This window comes from Anguilla rostrata, unplaced genomic scaffold, assembly GCF_018555375.3.
Source record: "Anguilla rostrata isolate EN2019 unplaced genomic scaffold, ASM1855537v3 scaf1097, whole genome shotgun sequence".
Classification (NCBI taxonomy): Eukaryota; Metazoa; Chordata; class Actinopteri; order Anguilliformes; family Anguillidae; genus Anguilla; species Anguilla rostrata.
In genome coordinates, this window is record NW_026986434.1 from 8,570 (window position 1) to 29,301 (window position 20,732).

Below are 20,732 nucleotides of genomic sequence, written 5' to 3' on the forward strand. Positions count from 1 at the left end.
GAACGCCAGGAGAGTTCAATAAATATTTCGGCAGATATTTCCAGAAGTCTGTTTTGGCTATTTGCAAGTGAATTATTTTTCACCGGAAGTGTTTTTCGGCTACTGTATTGTGTTTATGTCAAGGAATCCTGATGTATGTAATCGTAAAACAGACGTTTAGTGACAAACAGATCGCAGATTTTTTTGATATAGCAGCTTGCTGGGATTGCTAGCCAGGCAGACGTGTAGACCCTCCCCACCCCCCCCATCAGCGTTATTAGTCTGATGTCAGTCGACTATTCTTAAAACAATTGATTGGATTTGTTCAACTCCCAATCTGAGTTGAATCTGTATTTACTTAACTCAACTTTAACTTTAGTCAAAATGGTAACATTGAATTTCATGGTGGTGTAATCATAGCCAAGGTTATTTGTATTAAAAAATTATTAATGTATCTCTAGTTATATTTTCAGAATAATGTCAAACACTAAAGCCGTTAGTTATTTCCCTGCTATGCTCTATATTCAGAAAAAGTGATTTATTGTCAGCAGAACCAAAACAAAGCATCACGTAGGAGCCGTAGGCGCACTGCAGTCTGGGAAATAAATTGAATGAATCAATGACTGGAAAGTACGATTCATTTAGATGAACTGACTCAAACATACTGATTCAGTTTAATGAATCAAACTTCCCAACAGTAGTAGACGTGGGCAGTTTGTTTTCAAACAAATATCTCTTATTAAGAAATTCTAGCTTACTTTATAATTCAGATATTTCCTAATTTAAAGTAGTGGTGAGCACATAGGGAAATAGCTTTCTGTTTAAATGAACTGTGCACAATGAACAAGCCAGTTATTCCTTAGTTCTAACTTAGAGTAATCATACCTAGCCATTATTATACACTCCAATGAACACTTTGCTTTAGATATAGTCATATGTATGTCTTATAAAGCACGCCATGCTATAAGCAGTCATATGTATGTCTTATGAAGCACACCATGCTATAAGCAGTCATATGTATGTCTTAAAAATCCTGCCATGCTATAAGCAGGCATATGCATGTCCTATAAAGCACAACATGCTATAAGCAGTCATATGTATGTCTTATAAAGCACACCATGCTATAAGCAGTCATATGTATGTCTTATGAAGCACACCATGCTATAAGCAGTCATATGTATGTCTTATGAAGCACGCCATGCTATAAGCAGTCATATGCATGTCCTATAAAGCACAACATGCTATAAGCAGTCTTACAGTTTCTGTGTTGCATCCCCTGGGACTGACTCCAGAGCAGATGGCCATAGCTGCCCTCTCATTGTTGAAGACTCGGAAAGTGATAAAACCTGCAGTAAACTCCCCTGTAACAAAAATGAGAAGAGAATGATAACATCTCTGTCTGTGTTGTCTCCATAAGCATATCAGTATGGGTTGTAATACACTCATTACATTACATTACAGGCCAGTCTGTGTTGTTTCTAATACACACACCAATCTGTGCTGTTTATAATACACACACCGGTCTGTGCTGTGTATAATACACGCACCGGTCTGTGCTGTTTCTAATACACACACCAGTCCATGCTGTTTCTCTAACACACACCAGTCTGTGCTGTTTATAATACACACACCGGTCTGTACTGTTTCTAATACACACACTGGTCTGTGCTGTTTCTAACACACACACCGGTCTGTGCTGTTTCTAATACACACAACGGTCTGTGCTGTCTCTATACACACCGGTCTGTGCTGTTTCTAATACACTCACCGGTCTGTGCCGTTTCTAATACACACAACAGTCTGTGTTGTTTCTAATACACACACTGGTCTGTGCTGTGTCTAATACACACACCAGTCTGTGCTGTTTCTAATACACACACCGGTCTGTGCCGTTTCTAATACACACAACAGTCTGTGTTGTTTCTAATACACACACTGGTCTGTGCTGTGTCTAATACACAAACCAGTCTGTGCTGTTTCTGTTACACACACCAGTCTGTGCTGTTTCTAATACACACACCAGTCTGTGCTGTTTCTAATACACACACTAGTCTGTGCTGTTTCTAATACACACACCTATCTGTGCTGTTTCTCTAACACACACCAGTCTGTGCTGTTTATAATACACACACCAATCTGTGCTGTTTCTAATACACACACCGGTCTGTACTATTTCTCTAATACACCAGTCTGTGCTGTTTCTAATACACACACCGGTCTGTGCCGTTTCTAATACACACATCAGTCTGTGCTGTTTCTATAACACACTCCAGTCTGTGCTGTTTCTAATACACACACCAGTCTGTGCTGTTTTTAATACACACACCGGTCTGTGCTGTTTATAATACACACACCGGTCTGTGCTGTTTCTAATACACACAACAGTCTGTGCTGTTTCTAAGACACACAACAGTCTGTGCTTTTTCTAATACACACACCAGTCTGTGCTGTTTTTAATACACACACCGGTCTGTGCTGTTTCTAATACACACTCCAGTCTGTGCTGTTTCTAATACACACACCGGTCTGTGCTGTTTGTAATACACACTAGTCTGTGCTGTTTCTAAAACACACATCAGTCTGTACTATTTCTAGCACACACTACTCCATGCTGTTTATAATACACACATTTGTCTGTGCTGTTTCTAAGACACACAACAGTCTGTGCTGTTTCTATAACACACTCCAGTCTGTGCTGTTTCTAATACACACACCAGTCTGTGCTGTTTATAATACACACACCGGTCTGTGCTGTCTGTATACACACACCGGTCTGTGCTGTTTCTAATACACACTCCAGTCTGTGCTGTTTCTAATACACACACCGGTCTGTGCTGTTTGTAATACACACTAGTCTGTGCTGTTTCTAAAACACACATCAGTCTGTACTATTTATAGCACACACTACTCCATGCTGTTTATAATACACACATTGGTCTGTGCTGTTTCTAATACACACAACTGGCTGTTTCTAATGCTTTCATACCCCTTGCGTTTGGGCCATACAGATTTGCAGTAGTTTCTCCATTCCCAAAATCGTACACTATAGGAACAGTTGGGCCTTTGTCAGTGTTGCATGCGCCCGCATTGAATCTCACAGGGTAGCGCTGAAACACAGAAAGACAATCAGCATCAGCAAAACCCATTTCTGACTGCTCTGCAAAACAAATATAGTTACTTTATTACATGAATAACTAGAGTTTATTTTGCAGATTGTACTTTCAGCTGTTAGATAGTCAGCTGTTTGTGGTTTTAAGCATGAATGCCTTCCCAAATACATTAATACATAAATAGATGCAATACCTTGAACAGCTGGTAGAGGTTTCCTCCCTGTAAAGTCAGGAAGCTGGTCTCTGTGTGGTAGCGCAAGATGGACTTGGCGATCCATTCTTTCATCTCTGCATTGTTCCGAACATGCCACACGGACACGTCTTCCGCTGTGATGTCATAATACCCGGGGTTCTAGAACACGGAACCCACACAAAGATAAAAACCAGTGTTGAAAACTAGCTTTAGTAACTTGAGATGAAAGATGGGATGGGACTAAATTATTAATCATAGTGTTACAATTTGAATACCAACATATGCATCTTTATAATCCCAGCATGCAATAAAAATGAGAAAAGAACTGCCCTTCTCTTCTCCCATTTCTTCATGTATGTCTCAGTCCTCCTTTTATATAAGGATCTTTTTTCTTGTAAACTGTACACTGTGCTTTTGGACTGGCTATCTTTATGAACCTGAGACAGGAGGAAGGACCAGCTCTGTCAATGAGGTCAGTACTGCAGAAATGTAGAAGGGTCAATTCTGCGGGGGATGGGTGTGGGTGGTCATTTTTGTAAGAGGGGTCAGTACTGTGAGATGGTTAGTTCTGTGAGAGGGGTCAGTTTTGTGCAATGGGTCAGTACTGTGAGAATTTCAGTGCTATGAGATGCTTAGTTCTCTTGAAGTGGTCAGTACTGTGATAGGTTCAGTGCTAGATGGTTAGTTCTGCTAAAGGGGTCAGTATTGTGAGAGGGGTTAGTTTTGTGAGAGGTCAGTACTCTGAGTTGGTTAGTTCTGTGTGATGGTCAGTACTGTGAGATAGTCAGTGCTGTGAGTTGGTTAGTTCTGTGAGATGGTCAGTGCTGTGACACGGTCAGTACTGTGTGATGGTCAGTGCTGTGAGAGAGGTCAGTATTGTGAGTTATTTCGGTGAGATGGTGAGTTCTGTGGGCAGCACTGAGTGGTTCACCTTGTAGTCATCAGAGGTGGCAGCCTCAGGAGACCCAAACGTAACCTTGTTGCTCCAGGTTCCATCCCCCTCCGGCAGATTGGGGTTGCTGCCCTGCTGGCTGGACCAGCGATCCCCCAGAGTGCACTTCCCATACAGGTTATTCTCATGGACGCTGGCCACCAGTGTCCAGCCCCCACCCGCCGTGGTCATGTCACAGAACGCCTCGTACAGAATTCCATTTGTGGTAGTGAGGTAATACAGCCCATCTGAAAAATGGCATTTGAAATTAATAAACCCTCTATAGGACATGGAATACCACTGATGGCACAAAAGCAACTGTTACGGTGCATTCACACAGTGAGCAACTCAAACGAGCTGCCGGAAGTCCATTCATTCTCTATGTAGCTGAGCAACGTGCATCAACACTTAAAACCTGAGCAACCAAAGTTACCCGAAAAATGGTGCCCAGGTTAACTTTTTGCGGGCATCGCCCATCAACAGCTAATCAGATTTTAGGGCTTCCTATTTCTCCAACTGATTTGATACCATTTTGCGAATTATAGTTCTGCTTAGTGAGGAAAAATGAACAAACAACTTATTATGGTGCAATCCCACCCGGTGTTAGACATTGTTAAAAAAAATAAAAAATAAAAATAGTACAGGGACAATCGTCTAAAAATGACAAAAAGTTTCAACTTGCTTGCTAGCTAGCTAGTGAGAGAGATCACTAAATAAGAAGCTATCTAGTGAAAGAAGTATGGAGAGATCACTAGCCAGCTAGTGAGAGGGACAGAGAGGTTGCTAGCAAGGTGGATAACTAATGAGAGATAGATATATGGCTAACAAGATAGCAATGACATATTTATCAATGTCTTGAAATTACAATAGAAACAAATGGAGATGATATGTGTCTATGGCAAATATACGCCTTTGATGACACCGTTTTTTCTCTTCAATAAAATATACCTGCACAAGACCACTAAGAGGATACAACGAGAAGCTCCTGCCCCTTCCTCAGCCTAGTAAACTTGAGCAACCCATCAACCAAGCTGCTCGCTGTGTGAATGCAAGGTTACATTTCAGCTTCTTGTGAACTTTAAACTAGGACTGTGCCCGACTCAGAATTTTCTTAGTCAAATCGGATTCGGCTGTGCTATATGACAATTCGGCGATTCGATTTTTATATAAAGGTCTATAAGACCTTCTGGCAAAACAGTACATTGGCATGCGTTCAGTGCTGATTTAGACCAAGTTAAAATAGTCAAGTGCAACAGAGTCATATAAACATTTTTGTTGAGCATTTAACATCAATAAATCCGTTAAGACGACTGCATATAACGCCAGATGGCTGAAATGAATTTCTGACAATGCATTAGCCGGCGTGCAGATTTGTCGGAATCGTGTCGGAATAATGAGACAGTAGGCTACACAGGTATTTCTGGTTAAACCTAGCTCTTATAACTTCTTTATTTTGCTTCAAACAAACGAAACACAAATACATTCACGACATTGTCCGCTTTGAAATAACTGATATCTTCTTCAACAGGATAGGGGCCTAGGCTACTTCTTTATTTCTCTTTAAATATAAGAAGCCTAACATATATATAGCCTATACATCTAATCAAACATGTAAAATAATAAATTAACAAATGAAGCAATTTAAGATTTGAATTATTTTAGTTGAAAATAATGTGTTTGTAAACAACAGTTTAAATAAACGGTATTGTCAGCTTTGAAATAACTGACGTCTCGTCTTCAACGAGACCATTTTTATTTATCTTAAATACAAAAAGTAATATATAAATTTAAATAAACGTGTAAAATAATACAATGACAAAAATATACAGACTATTCTGTGGAAAACATACACATGAATTGGTAGAAATGAAGTACAGTATAAATCTTAATTATAAAAACGACCTAAAGTCAATTTCATTCATATATCATCGTTTTTATAATTAAGATTTATATTGTACTTCATTTCTACCTCTAATTCCTGTGTATGTTTTCCACAGGATAGTCTGTATATTTTTGTCATTGTTATCTTTATTTATTATTATATACATTTATTTCTCGTTATTTCTTCTCATCATTACGCACTTCCTTGTGGCAATTTGCCTGGCATCGTGCGCATGTTTATTGGATAAATGATCATTTGCATAATCAATTACCTTACTGACAACTCTATAAAGAGAACCTAATGTTGACAGTCATTCATTTTCTTTTATTCCTCATTCCTCATTCCAATTGAATAAAGGCTTTTTAGAACTCATTCCTTCCTCCACGAGAGTGCCTTGAACTGCATTGACGTGAGCCCAGTTTTATACTTTTTGCACTGAGGCACCCTTCTTAGCTCCCTTCGAGTTATCTCTGCCCTTTTGTTCAATGAGCACCTTGTTGGTTTTTCCTGATCTCCGGAGCTTGTAGATATTTCTATACTTGAGCACCCAGTGCTTGTTCTTGTTTTTCTTACAAATTAGGATTCGCCTATAATTATTTAAGATGAAAAAGGAGGCGTTTGTATTCAGGCTTTTCCTACACAACAAAATAAATAATAGGCCTATAAAATGAATGATCTAACGGGAGTGGTCTTACTTTCCCAAGTTACGCAGTGTTCTTCAGGTTTCGGCTTCTCCCTCCAGTTTACCGCGCACGCATGTTGTCACGTGGAATTTTTCTAGCACGCGCAGGTTGCAAGAATATAAACACTAAATTTATAATTCCCTTTATTTTATTCATAATTCAGTATTGTAATATAACCACTGTCCATTTTTGTAAGACTCTATAATGATGTATTCCGGTATTGTAATGCACATTGACTGTCTAAAAAAAAAAAAAACCGACTGCTCGACTCAAAGAATCTCAGTCGACTGAAGGGTTTCTGACATGATTCAAATCGTCGACTTTCAGGGGACAGCCCTACATTAAACCTCCATTGTTATAAAGAAAAGACTTTCTTACGCAATTGTTCTTGCTGGATTCTGAAAATAGTTGCATACCGTCATGAACTTCATATTTTTCTTTGAGCTCTTTGCAGCTCCGGGCGACGTATCGGATCTTGTTCAGCAGTCTGTCTGCTTCTGGGTTGTTGACTGGGTCCTCAACAATATACAGAGAATCTACTGCAAAACAGGAGGAAAAAATGCATGAGTAAATGATTATACAGCTAAATCACAATCATCTCTGCAAATTAAAGCATTCAATTCACAATCATCTCCTCACCGTATCACTCAAAAAGCCAGAGGCCACTCCTTCAGGAATTTAGACTGTAATATTTTATTTTTCCAACACTGTAAATGCAGTACCCTCTGTCCACAACTGTTTCTAAATATTTAATGCAAAAATAAGTGTTTTTAAAAAATGTTTTAATTGACTCAGTTAAAATATATGGGTAGTTTTTCCCCATTTTTTTCAAACACCCGGCAGTGCATCCGATTTGTGTGTGTTTCCGGCTCACATAAATCACCAAAGCTGTGTGTTTCCGGCTCACATAAATTGTGGTATTGATAGGTAAGAGGAGAGACACGTGTGAAAGTGCACTCCAAAGCAGGGGAAGGGAGAAGCGTAACCTCTTGAATTTTTTTATGATGAAAGTTATGAAACGACTTCTTTAGAAATATTGCACTTTGTATTTTGCAACTACTTTTTCCATTTTGTGTTTTGTCTTGTTTTTTTTCCTCAGTGTACCTGTAATATACCTTGCTATGTTCTCCCTTTAGCCTATATAACAAATAACCACTATATACTATAAATGTAAGTCTAGGAATTGATTCAGCTGCGTCCTTTTTCAAGAAAATATAAAATATATTTAAAACATGGTTTCAAAATGTGAAACCAAAATGAAATTAGTTCACTGTGGATGCAGAAATTGATGCTGTAATGCTGGAAAATAGACAGGCAACACAACAAGAAGCTGTGGAGTAGCTTTTAAAGTCATAATTCCCATAAAAATGGGTATTAAACATTTAAAAAATGCATTAGTCACTAAAGGCACTGAAAGCTCTGCATTAGCATACTTTGGAAACTAGCTTACCACTTTTAAAATCACATAGGTAGGGCTCCAATAAGAAGGACATCACAAGAATGGCCCAGGGTAGCATCTCTGAAAGAAACAAAGTTCAGCTGACATTTATTTTATTAGCTCACTTATATTTTATCAATAATTCCATTTAGTACTTACAGCATAACCATCATCAATCTCATAATTTCCATGAAATGAATGAAATGGTTTGCAGGACGATTGATTGTATCTGCAGTCTGGGTGAAAGGGTTGTGTAAAATAAGCTTGTATGCAGGAAGATTCCTGTATTTATTATGGCAGGTTCTGTGATTTTGGGTTAAATAAGGAGGTATCAGACATTTCTTTACGGAAGCAGAGGAAGTAAATAAATTACAACCCTGCCTCTTTTTCTTTAGTCTGATTCCTCACATTAATTTCTGTGTAATTGCTATTCAGCTGCACACACCTATTTACTTTACCTTCAGCATAAGGTATAACTCAGTGTTACTAGTCCATATTTATATTTCTCAGATCCATGTACTTTACATTATACTTCCATCGCACCACACCGCCCTTCACCTCCAAAAAAGCAAACAAAAACAAAAATTGGGTTTGTCAACATAGCAGTATAAGAGACCAGAGTATAATGTTGAGTAGGAGGATCTGTATATCCATGTAAAGCTCACAAACGGTTAGTGGCGCATTTACAGAATCCAGTGCCGACCGTGGCCAGCAGCCCCACAGGGGACACATGATTGGCTCTAGCGCCACCTGTGGATGGGATGATTTCAGTCACCCAAGTAGGACAGTGTCTCATTGCACACCAGTGAAATTACAAAGTACATTCATCAAAAAGGAAAACATTTATACGCTTGCATATTTTGAATAGAAGAATACTTTTGGATATGTTTGAAATGGAAAGAAAGTTCATATTCTCATACATATGCATGAGCCAACAAAGAAGTGGTACATGTTACTTTAAAACATGGAAACAGAAATGTGTATTGTACAGAACCCCTAAAGGGACATGGATGAGAAAAAAAAGAAAGAAAAGAAAATACTTTTGTGTTCCCTCACAAAACCTTTGCAAGATCTCGCAAGCAAATATGTATATAAATAACAGCATGTGTACTTCTGGGTCATTGTCACAGTGTCATGTCCTAGGAAACTGTAAACATGGAGGAGCAGATGCTTGTGTTTTGCTTTGAACTTGTCTTTAAATATAAAGATGCTAGCTGTTAGGCTATTGTGAATACATATAGCCTACACTACGTCAATCGTCTGCCACACACATAAATACTTAGATATGTATTTATTTACTTCTGTTTGCATATTGGCTAACGAGGTCTAGTTAGACCATTCTGAATAGGTATAGAATGGTCCCCTAATCCCAGGGAGAAAAGGAAAGGGAAAAAAAAATCTCTGCTGGGTCCAGTACTGGCTGGTTCCTTCTTTCAGGACTGGTGAGGGAATGGACCCAAATGCAGAGTAAAAAAACCAGAACTGCAAAAGGAAAATTCACAGACTTTAATTACAGAAATACAAAGCACAAACAAAAGGTCACATAGGGCAACTCAAAAAACACAAATCTTCAGAAACAGAGAACAGAATAAAAATCCAAAAATCCCAAAAAACTCAGAACAGAACTTGGGCGGAGCTGAACTCCGGAAGACAGAACAGGCAGGAACACACAGGGGAAACTCACCGACGGAAACACGCGAAAACACAAGCAGAAACACAAGGAACCAGCACCTGAGTCAGGGAAGAAAATGACTTAAATAGACAAGACACTAATGACACACAGGAGGGCACAATGCACAATCAGACCACAGAGGGAAGGGATAACTAGACACAACTGAAAAACAATAGAATAATTGGAAACAATAATACAATTAACCAGGAAAAAGGAACAGAACTACCGTCATCTGGTGGCCCAAAAAAAAAGAAATAGGAACAGAAACCGGACAAAATTCATTAAAAACAAAGAGCAGGATTCACTCAGACAATTGACACTTTTATTGTGTTAACGTGGTGGGAAGGCAGTGTTATTAATCATGAAAAACATTAGCCATTAACAGTGGAAGTAAAAGTGATTGATGAACAGTGAGTGATGAACAGGATGATATTTACGTACACCATCGGATTAGACATAGACAAGTGTCACAACTGCACTCAACAATCCACCCTTCCCTCTGAGCCAGATGGCATAAATTTACTAAATTCCGTTGTCATCCTCACCATCTGAATCAGTGGCACACTGCACTTTTAGGTTGAAGTAGGGGAACACCAGTGCCTTGATCTTGGCCTCAGACAGTAAGCGCCTCCTGGATGATAGAACCAGTTTGTAGATACTGTTGGACCTCTCCACATCTGCTGAGTTGGTGACACAGTCCTTGTATCTCTTTGCCAACCTGGACAGCTGAGGTAGTTGCTCTTGCATGCTGTCCCAGAATAAGTCTGTGTCGACCACACCAGAGACTGATGCCTTGACAGCAGCTGGGCCAAACTTGGAAAAGTAAAGGTGGATCTCCTCCTGAGGTACATCTTGGAAGCCAGAGATGCCAGCGATGCTGCTCTGATCCTCGCTGAACAGGATGATGCATGCAGGGTTGAACATCCTCTTGTTACAGGAGCACCACATGGGTCTTTACTGGGTCCTCTGCTGTTCTCTATACACACCAAATCTCTTGGTTCAGTTATTAATTCACACAGCTTCTCCTATCACTCTTATGCAGACGACACGCATGTCTTCTCTCCCCCCCCCCACCTCACAGGTTAATTATAAAATATCTTCCTGCCTGGCATCTCTACCTGGATGGCTAGCCACCACCTGAAGTTCAACCTCAACAAAACTGAACTGCTTTTCTTCCCATACAAGACCTCCCTACTATGTGCGCTCTCAATAACGGTTGATGGCACCACAGTGACTGCCTCTCACTCTGCTAAGAGCCTGTGGGTGGTCCTGGACAACCAGCTGGACCTCAAGGAGCACATCAAGGCAACATTACGGTCCTGTAGATTCCTTCTGTACAACATCTGGAGGATTTGACTATACTTGACTATGCCCTCCACCCAGCTGCTCGTCCAGGCTATGGTACCCTCCTGCCTTGATTACGGCAACTCTCTCCTTGCCAGCCTGCCAGCTTGATTCAATTCTATACACCTGCTTGACCACTCCGCTCTGCAGCAGGGCGCCTTGTACCCCCTCCCACCCGAGTAAAGGGATCACAGAGCTTCTCCACCCTAGCTCCCCAGCGGTGGAACTAACTCCCTGTCCCTCTTCAGACCTCTCCCTCACTACCCATCTTCCGCAGTGGTCTGACAACACATCTCTTTAGACTATACCTGGACTAACTGCCACCACTCTGTGAATCATGAAACTTTAAATCCCTCTTTCATGGCAGGCATGTTACACATACCCCCATTCCAGCACTTTTTGTAATTTGTATTTTTGTCCTAATATTGTAGCTTGTTCTTCCCCTTAGTTTGGCTTGACATAAGCTAGGTCAGAATAATGTTCACTGTGTGAACAGAACTGTGTTCTTGGTTATAAATAGCTGTACGCTATCAAACTTATCGTGTTTTGTAGTTGTTCCAATGACCATGATTTGCACTTTCGTACGTCGCTTTTTATAAAAGCGTCTGCTAAATAAATGTAATGTAATAGCTAACATATATCTATTACTAACATTAGCTTACAGTCTGTTGTCCTTTTAACCAAGATCTGTGCATGTGATCTCTCATGCACTAACATTGATATATACTCATTCGATTTATGTATAATTCAAAGGTATGCTGAAATTAGCTAGACGTAGCTAACTTCAGTAGCCTTTTACCCATGCCATTCCCCTGATGTCCAGGCCAGCTTTTAGCAACACATGCTAAAAGCTGATTCTTAAGTTCGCTCCAGCGGAGGAGCTTTTGTTCCCTGCCCCATGTGTGCTGGTGAACACACATGACTAGACACATGGAGAACAGTCTAGTCCTGCTTTCATTTCATTTTCAATTTAACTTTTAATGATTTTAGTTTGTTGTTTGTTTAATAAATTATATATTTTTTAAACCATAGGTCTGATTTTTATACGGATAAATGCTTGAGCCTACCACCTCAAAGAAATTATACAAGTTATCATTGGTTATTGTTTTAATATTTAATATTGAAATCCATAATCATGACTGAATTTTATAATACTGATTAATTAAGAGACTGATTATACTTTTGTGAGGATTATTAAAACGGAGACGTTCTACAATTCATAGAGGTGTTTTCCCTACATTTGTATTCAATTCAATTATTTAATCTTAAAACCTGATATAGAGCTTGTTTTGACTTGTTGCTTGATTCCACCAGTACACTGTAGACTGAATTAATTTGGTGATTTAATTGATAATTCTCATTTTTAATAATAATTATTAAATTAAATCACATAAAATCTATTTTACATGTAGGTTAAGTGAGGGGATCTAGCTCTATATCAATATCACTTGTGTTCAGTATTCAGAGTGCTGAATATTTGACTGTTGGAACCACTGGATTCAGAAAATAAACATAATTTTAATTAATCCTTTCTTGTTCCACAGTAATTTCTAAATTTTTTAATTTTCATAATGTCACACACCAGCGTGACACCCCTGGGAGGGAGATGAGGCAGTGAGGCAGCGTTTGGTAGAGAGTTGCTCTGTGTGTCTGCCAAAGGTGGCTCAAGCTTCAGGTTATGAACTGGAATCTTCATTCAATGGCCCTTCTCACAGATTTTTATTTTTATTTATCTTTTATTTAAGCAGGGGGCCCCACTGAGACTGAGATCTCTTTTTCAGGGAGGTCCTGTGAACTCACAGCATTACATATACAGGACATATAAAGTAACAATGAATAGAATGAGTTATGAACAATGGAGACACTTATGACAGGACAGGCATAATAAAAAAACAAGTATGAAAAACAGGAGTAGGTGTCTGAGATATCGAAAATGATTATTTAATCATTAGGGGTGTGTGTGCACGTACTTCAGTGTAACCTCAGGCACAAGTGTTACGTGTTTGAAAGAAGGACCGTGAACTGGAATGGAGGGAGAAACAGAATGGGCCTCGTTGCCTCTCCAAGTCTGAGATTACTGAACAAAGTAGGAATCACAAAATGCACAAAATGAACATCGTAATCATTTGACAAAACAATCCACTTTCCTTGACGGCCAACACAGACTCACACTAAATAAAACAAAACACTGCCCAGATGATTCAGCCTTACTTGGTCTGAAGATCCCGAATTCGGTTGTCGGCCTAGAGGTGTGCGGGTTCCGTGTGGGGCTCCTTGAGCTGGTGCTGCGTCGCTCCAGCGCAGAAACAAGCCGCTTCGCTATGGAATGAAACTTTGCTTCTTGTTCACAGTGCAGGACTGTGCCCATTTTTATTCTCACAATTGCGTCACATTGTTGGTGATATGATATACCCAATCATAAAGCTGTTAGAACTGCAAAAGGGCGTAACTGAGAATATTTCCTTGGAGCCAAGTGAAATAAACTATGCATAATCAGTAGCCTATGATTTCAGGCATTCAGAAACATTGTATGTTTCTCACACATACTCACACATGTTGAATGTCTTCAGATTCAACACAAAAACAGGGATTCCCTTCAAGTCTATTGTCTTTTATTTAGGAAATTTAAAATCACCTGAGTGAAGCTTCACCGTTCATGTTATATCTCTTCTATTGTGCTGTATGTAGATAACTGATAAAAAAATCTGATATGAGAAACTTATTTGTGCTTTATTATTTGTGACAGGCATTAGGTGTCAGAGTTGTGTTTACCTGGTCTGTCTATCTGGGGTTGGTTGGCACAGTTGCCTGTACTATTAAAGAAAACGTTTTTGACATTTAGGCTGCTATTTGGGGGGAAAATATGAGTGACCAGAAATAGAACTTAAATTAAGAAGAATTGAATTAACCTATAAACAAAAATGCATACTGTTATTTGTTGTAAGTTTGTCTATCTTTACATAGCAATAAGATCCATTCATCACACAGGCTAATCTATCATTAAGATATCAATTAAATTAATGTAAATTTATCATAGAGTTAGATACATAGTAAATCAATTAGATTTTATACTGAAATTATTTTTCATTATTCTTGTGTGGTTTGTCTGCATATGATTCTAATTCTGTTGTGTAAGTCGCTCTGGATAAGAGCGTCTGCTAAATGCCTGTAATGTAATGTAATGAAAGCTTGGCAGATGTATTACTTAAACAATTTAATGCTTTTTGTGTCTTATTTTCACTTAAAGAAATAAATGTATGAGTTAGCCTTATGCATACCTTGTATTAAATATAGCCTATTTGCTATCTGCCTTTTCAGGTTTGTGTCAGGATTTGACTGGCTTCTTCAGGTGTTAGGAAACAGATACATGTATTTAGGATGAAAATATTATGTTTCATGTGTCTGTTGATTGGGAGTAATTATGGATTAAAGTTGTTTTGAAAAAGTGTCCCAACTCACCCCGCTCTCCCTTACTGGATATATTGTTATGTTATATTATGATATCTGTTATTGTGCTTACATGTGCGTACTGCTCAGGTACTGCTGGTAGAATAGCTACATATTCACTGAATGTGCTTCTACAAAGAACAGCATGATATGCAATTCCAGAAATGAAATCTCAGCTCATATATCGCCCCCATTTGTAAGCATGGGGTAGGCTATTCAAAGGGAGACAATAAACACTGAGCTGTTTGTAGCCTTTTGTGTGATGGCTGCTCAAGTATCGGAAACATGTTGTAATGATGTATAACTATACACAGGAACTTTGGGGCCTCTGGCTCCTAGACCATGGGCCTGACTCGGCTGAGTCATGTTCATCGTTAACTTTTTCACGTCAACCAAGGCATAATTAAGTGCCTCTCCTCTTCCTCTTGTGACCCTGCAATAAACTCTCTGCATGATCAACTAAGCATCAGCTTAGGGCAAGGAACACCCCCTTTTTGGAGGAATGGGGAGCCAGATTTAACATACTTAAACAATAACGCAGTAATCAGTGGTGTATCCATCCATGTTTCATTGACCGCTCCAATACCACAAGCCAATCAAATGTTTGTGTGGCCAAAATAATACACCAATCACATTACAGAGCTCACGTGTGGGGTTCCATCGCGTCAGTGACTTTTGAGCATAAAAGTCTTAAAAAACCTTGCAACATTTCTCACACTGAGTTTTTAAACATTACGTTTGTAAAAATTCAGTTTCCAAACATGCAGAACGCGGGTGCAGTCAGTTCTACCTGTGGCCAGTCATCATTGTTCACTGTGATAATTGGCAATGGATAAACATCCCAACCTGTCACCAGAGTCATCTGCGGCAGACACACACAGCAGCTCAAATCATTGGTCAGAAAATTAGCAAGAATTAAACAAATGCACTCCTGAGACCTCCTGTGCCACCATTTGCTCGTTTACATTTGCTGCAGTGAACTGTTTGGGGAAAAGCTAGAAACAGGGAAATTCACTTATACCGTAGACAAATTAACATAATGTCAAATAAAAGAGTCATGTTTTGTATTTGGTTGCATATCATTTGCATGCCATGACTTCCTGATGTCTGTGACCTATCAACATCATCAGAGTCTGGATATCTTATTTTCAGGTTGTCCTACAAGCGATACAATAACTCTTTGCATTTGAATGGATCTCTATGGGAATTGGGGGTGGGACTAGATTCAGCTATAAATTATGCCGATACAGTATGGAACACATTTGTTGGCTAAATGGCTTTAAGTCATCAAGAGTCCAAGGTACCAAATGAGCCTCAGACCACCGTGCTGCTGCCAGATATGCAGTAGATACTACAAGCATTGTTTCTCCTTAATATTTTTTCCATTGAGTTCAACAGGAAAATGAATCAGGAGAAACAATGCTTGTAGTATCTACTGCATATCTGGCAGCAGCACAGTGATTTGAGGCTCATCGGATGACATCAGCAGTGCGCGCAGCTTTCCAAATCCCTGTCACACACCAACGGTGTTAAGATTCCCCACCCCCTCCGTCCCCCACCAGATACAGAAGTGACAGTCAGCAATTGCTAACTCTCTTTCTCCAAGGTCTTTCCCTGCACGGTCACCCAATAGTGCATTGTCCCTTGACTGCCCACATACTGTGGAACTCCTATGGGCCTAACCTGAGTTCTCAGTACTCTGTATAACTCTAATTCAAGGGCTTGCAGAACAAACTTAATTGCCTACAGGCACTCAGGGTGGAAAAAAAGGGCTTGTGGCCTGGTTTCGTGATTAGTCTGTCCCTGTGTGTGTTCTGGAAGCTTTTGCCAACCAAATAAAGAGCAGTGAGTCTTGGGCAAGATCCACCTGGATTCTCACTTAATTTGGTTGCTACAGTATTCCTACCGTGACACCATATCTACCGCACACATATTCTACCGTATAGCTGCATGTATGATACCATCGACATATTCCTCCTATTGATAAAATAAATGGCTTATGTCACAAATGGACCTTTGTGAAGTCGTGTACTATTATTCATAACATGATCAATTCTTAAGGATCTCACCCAGAGACCGTAAGCCAAGATTTGAGGGAAATGTGCTTCTACAAAGGACATTGATATGCAATTCCAGAAATGAAACCTCAGCTCGTATATCGCCCCCATTTTTAAGCATGGGGTAGGCTATTCAAATGGAGACACAATAAACACTGACCTGTTTATAGGCCTTTGTGTGATGGCTGCTCAAGTATCAGAAGCATGTATTTTTATACAAGAACAACACAGAGACTAACACACTGTTTACTGAAAACATTTAAGTTCATGCTAAGTTCACATTTAAGTTCAGTGGAATGACAGTGCAAACTAATGGAATCAATTCTATATTCTGCGTATGTAATGCATGATTTCATTAATGCACGTACATTTCACTTGTGCAAGTCTTAATGCTGAATGAGGTTCCTCATTTTCCACGAGCAAACTCTCATTCTACAAGCACGCCTTCACTCCGAATGATCACCTTCTGCAAGGGGGTCTTCATTCCAAATTAGCATCTTCATGAAGGTGTCAATCAGCTCCCATATTCTCAGCTCGTGTCAGTGCGTTCCACTTAGCATCTAACCATTATAGCACGAGAGTATTGACTTAAGCTACATGTTGGTTGTTATTTGCTAAAATAAAAACAAAAGGTGCAGCTGCAAGAAAAAAAAAAGAAATAAAGGCAGAATTCCAAAAAATAAACTCACAATTGCGAATTCCGAGAAAATAAAGATGCAATTGCGAGAAACAAAGTTAGAATTGTGGAATTTTTAAAAGAATTCAATTTATTGTTCCGTACTTTGGTCAGTAGAAAACATAATGCAGGTATGTCTTTTGGTTTTAAAATAGGATGTTCAATATAGTAAAGGAACTAGCGGGTCTGCTGTCCAAGCACAGGTCAATAAAACCAACAGCTGAGGGAGAATGTCAACACTTATACCCTTTCACTCAAAGGAAACTAAGGACCAAATGGTCTTTGCCTCGAATGAGGACACATCACAGGAGATGGGAATTACACCTGGGGGAGGGGGAAGATCAAGATGTGGGAGAATTGGACTGATGTAGGGGGTAGGATGTGACACAGAGGTACTGCATATGAAAGAGAGAGACCTTTACTGATTTAGGGGGTAAACAAGGTTATCTTTTATCGACCCACTACAAGGGGAGTCACTTCAGGGGGGATAAACTGCACTTCTTATTTTCCAACAAGAATTTCCGAAAAGTAAAATCAGAATTCCAAGAAATAAACTCATAATTCCGAAAAATAAATTCTCAATTCAGCCAACTTTTTTTGTTGTTGTTGAAAATCAGACGTCTGGTAACTCTATTCATTTGGCCTGCTCTTGTGCTTTGGCAGAGCAGCCATGTTTTCCAGACACCGAGTGAAACACCAGCTCGGCCCCATTGTTCCAGTGACCCTGAGTAGTATTGCCTACTGTATCTCCATTCAGCTGTTGTCACCAGCATTAGGCTAACGATCTCACCATTCACTTTGGCTAGCAAACAATCTGCTGAAAGTGGGTCTGGTTAGCTAGAGAACTGCATCGCTTTCAAAGTGAGTCAGTGTGCAGAGCGAGTTCTGTCAGGCAGCTCCTGCTGCAGCCGACCGTGGTCGGCCTGATCAATCACATTCTCACGCCGTTCCATAATCAACCAGTCACATACAACACATTTTCTCATACTCATCCAATCACATGCACACATCACCAATGGAGCAGCTTTTTAAACCTTTGGTGATGTGTGCATGTGATTGGATGAGTGTTGGTGTCAGCCATAGGTGGTTCAGGCCTCAGGTGATCAACTTCATTCATTGGCCATTCTCACAGTTATCGATAATGATTAATTAATCATGAGGGGTGTGTATCTACGTACTTCAGTGTGATCTGAGGCACAAGTGTTGTGTGTTTGAGAGAAGGACCGTGAACTGAAATGGAGGGAGAAAGAGAATGGGCCTCGTTGCCTCTCCAAGTCTGAGATTACTGAACAAATTAGGAATCACAAAATGCACAAAATGAACATCGTAATCATTTGACAAAAGAATGCAGTTTCCTTGACGGCCAACACAGACTCATACTAAATAAAACCAAACACTGCCCAGATGATTCAGCCTTACTTGGTCTGAAGATCCCGAATTCGGTTGTTGGCCTAGGGGTGTGCGGGTTCCGTGTGGGGCTCTTTGAGCTGGTCCTGCGTCGCTCCAGCGCAGAAACAAGCCGCTTCGCTGTGGAATGAAGCTTTGCCTCTTGTTCACAGTGCAGGTCTGTACCCATTTTTATGTACCGGATGTAACTGAGATGCCAAAGCCTGGGGTGAATGCAGGGATTTGTAGTCCATAAAGGGATGTATAGCCTCTACTACAGATGTTTAAGTACCAAAGGTCAGCTCTCTCAAATAGTAACACTGGATAAAGTCTGAAGGTAGCTATATTGATTTTGTGTACTGCCGGGTAAGTGAGAATTTATCTAAATTAGTTTCTGAATCCAGCGATTTTAACATTTTTTAACTCGTTTAACATTTGGCACTCTGAATACCGAACACAAGTGCATCAACAATAAGAACTTCTCACTAGTCCAACATATAAAATATATTTATTTGATTGAATCTCTTCAGACTATACTTTGACTAACTCTAACACTACTTATCTGTAGGGTTACTCCCAATGTGGTGTCACTCTCATGTTGCATTTGAATCTTCATTTTGACATTTTAGCTCTTTATCATACCTCTTGTAATCATACCTCACTTCTAGTTAATGACTTGCCATAGCATTACTGACCTAGCCTATGCTTTCCAAATGAAATTAACTTGATGTTTATGACTATGGAAAACTGATGCCTTATATGACAGGTGTTCTGTAGTTGTTCTGTACAATAACTGCATGCCAGCGACCTTCAGTATGCATTTATTGTCTGTCGCTTTCGATGAACTTCCGACTTCCGACCCAGGATTCTCCAGGCATGGCAAGCACTCCGCACACTTATCCATTTGTTTTTTACCTAATGCCTGGTGCACACCACAGGAAAATTGGGCCAATTTTGCCCCTCTCGATTATCAAGGGGGTGTTACCAATTTGAGGCCAGTGTGACCCAATAATCTGCCCAGGTTATCCTGTAGTGCAAGGTGTTTACACAGAATATTAATCCTCCTGATCAGTTTGGGGGAGTACTGATCTTGAGTTGTAAATGTCAAATGTTTCATATTTACGAGTCAAAATCGAACTACGCGACTAGCTGATTTTGTTAAGCAGCTGGAAGTTTACCTTACCAATGTTAAATGCTATAACCTAAGGAAAAATATAGCACACTACAAAAGTGCCTTGATGAAAAACTGTTGCAATTCATTGAAAAAAAGACATAACTAATGTTGTTCCAGGGTACAGTAGGGCCTCTCGTACCTTATTGCTCAATTAATACATTACATTACATTACAGGCATTTGGCAGACGCTCTTATCCAGAGCGACGTACAACAAAGTGTATAACCATAACCAGGAACAAGTATGACGAAACCCCTAGAGAGAAGTACCGGTCCAAGTACAGGGAACAACCGCATAGTTCAACTTGGACCCTGATGGTTAAACTGATTAACACTAACAACGAGAACGGCAACAACGCAATCTATGGAAAAATAAAATAAAAATAAATAAAAATACAAGTAGTCGTTAAGACAGTTGATGCGCCTAAGTCACCTATGAAACAGCTGCCTAGTTACAACCCTAAGTTTAGTCATTTACAGGGGGGAAGGGAGGGATGGGGAGAGGTGCAGCCTGAAGAGGTGGGTCTTCAGTCGTCGTTTGAAATGGGTCACAGTCTCAGCTGTTCTGACCTCCACAGGGAGGTCATTCCACCATCGTGGGGCCAGAACAGACAGGAGACGTGTTCTGGAAGTGCAGGTGCGAAGAGGGGGAGGTGCTAGGCGTCCTGAGGTAGCAGAACGGAGGGATCTGGCTGGCATGTAGGGTTTGAATATCTTGTGGAGGTATGCTGGGGCTGATCCCTTGACTGCCTGGTATGCTAG

At 39.9% G+C, this 20,732-nt stretch overlaps 1 protein-coding gene across 2 annotated transcripts; it reads right to left on the reverse strand.

The window, feature by feature from the left end:
* Positions 1-625: 625 nt before the first annotated feature.
* LOC135247156 (intelectin-like) lies at positions 626-18,970 on the reverse strand. 2 transcript variants are annotated; one of them, XM_064320444.1, is made up of 7 exons: positions 18,832-18,970; positions 8,229-8,297; positions 7,195-7,317; positions 4,214-4,461; positions 3,283-3,441; positions 2,966-3,086; positions 626-1,340 (listed from the first exon to the last, which is right to left on the reverse strand). In XM_064320444.1, exons 2-7 carry the CDS (start codon positions 8,293-8,295, stop codon positions 1,204-1,206), a joined length of 855 nt encoding a protein of 284 aa, XP_064176514.1. In that variant the 5' UTR covers positions 8,296-8,297; positions 18,832-18,970; the 3' UTR covers positions 626-1,203. The 2 variants fall into 2 exon arrangements, with proteins under 2 accessions (XP_064176514.1, XP_064176513.1); XM_064320443.1 differs by lacking the exon at positions 18,832-18,970 and adding an exon at positions 13,444-13,580.
* Positions 18,971-20,732: the final 1,762 nt, after the last annotated feature.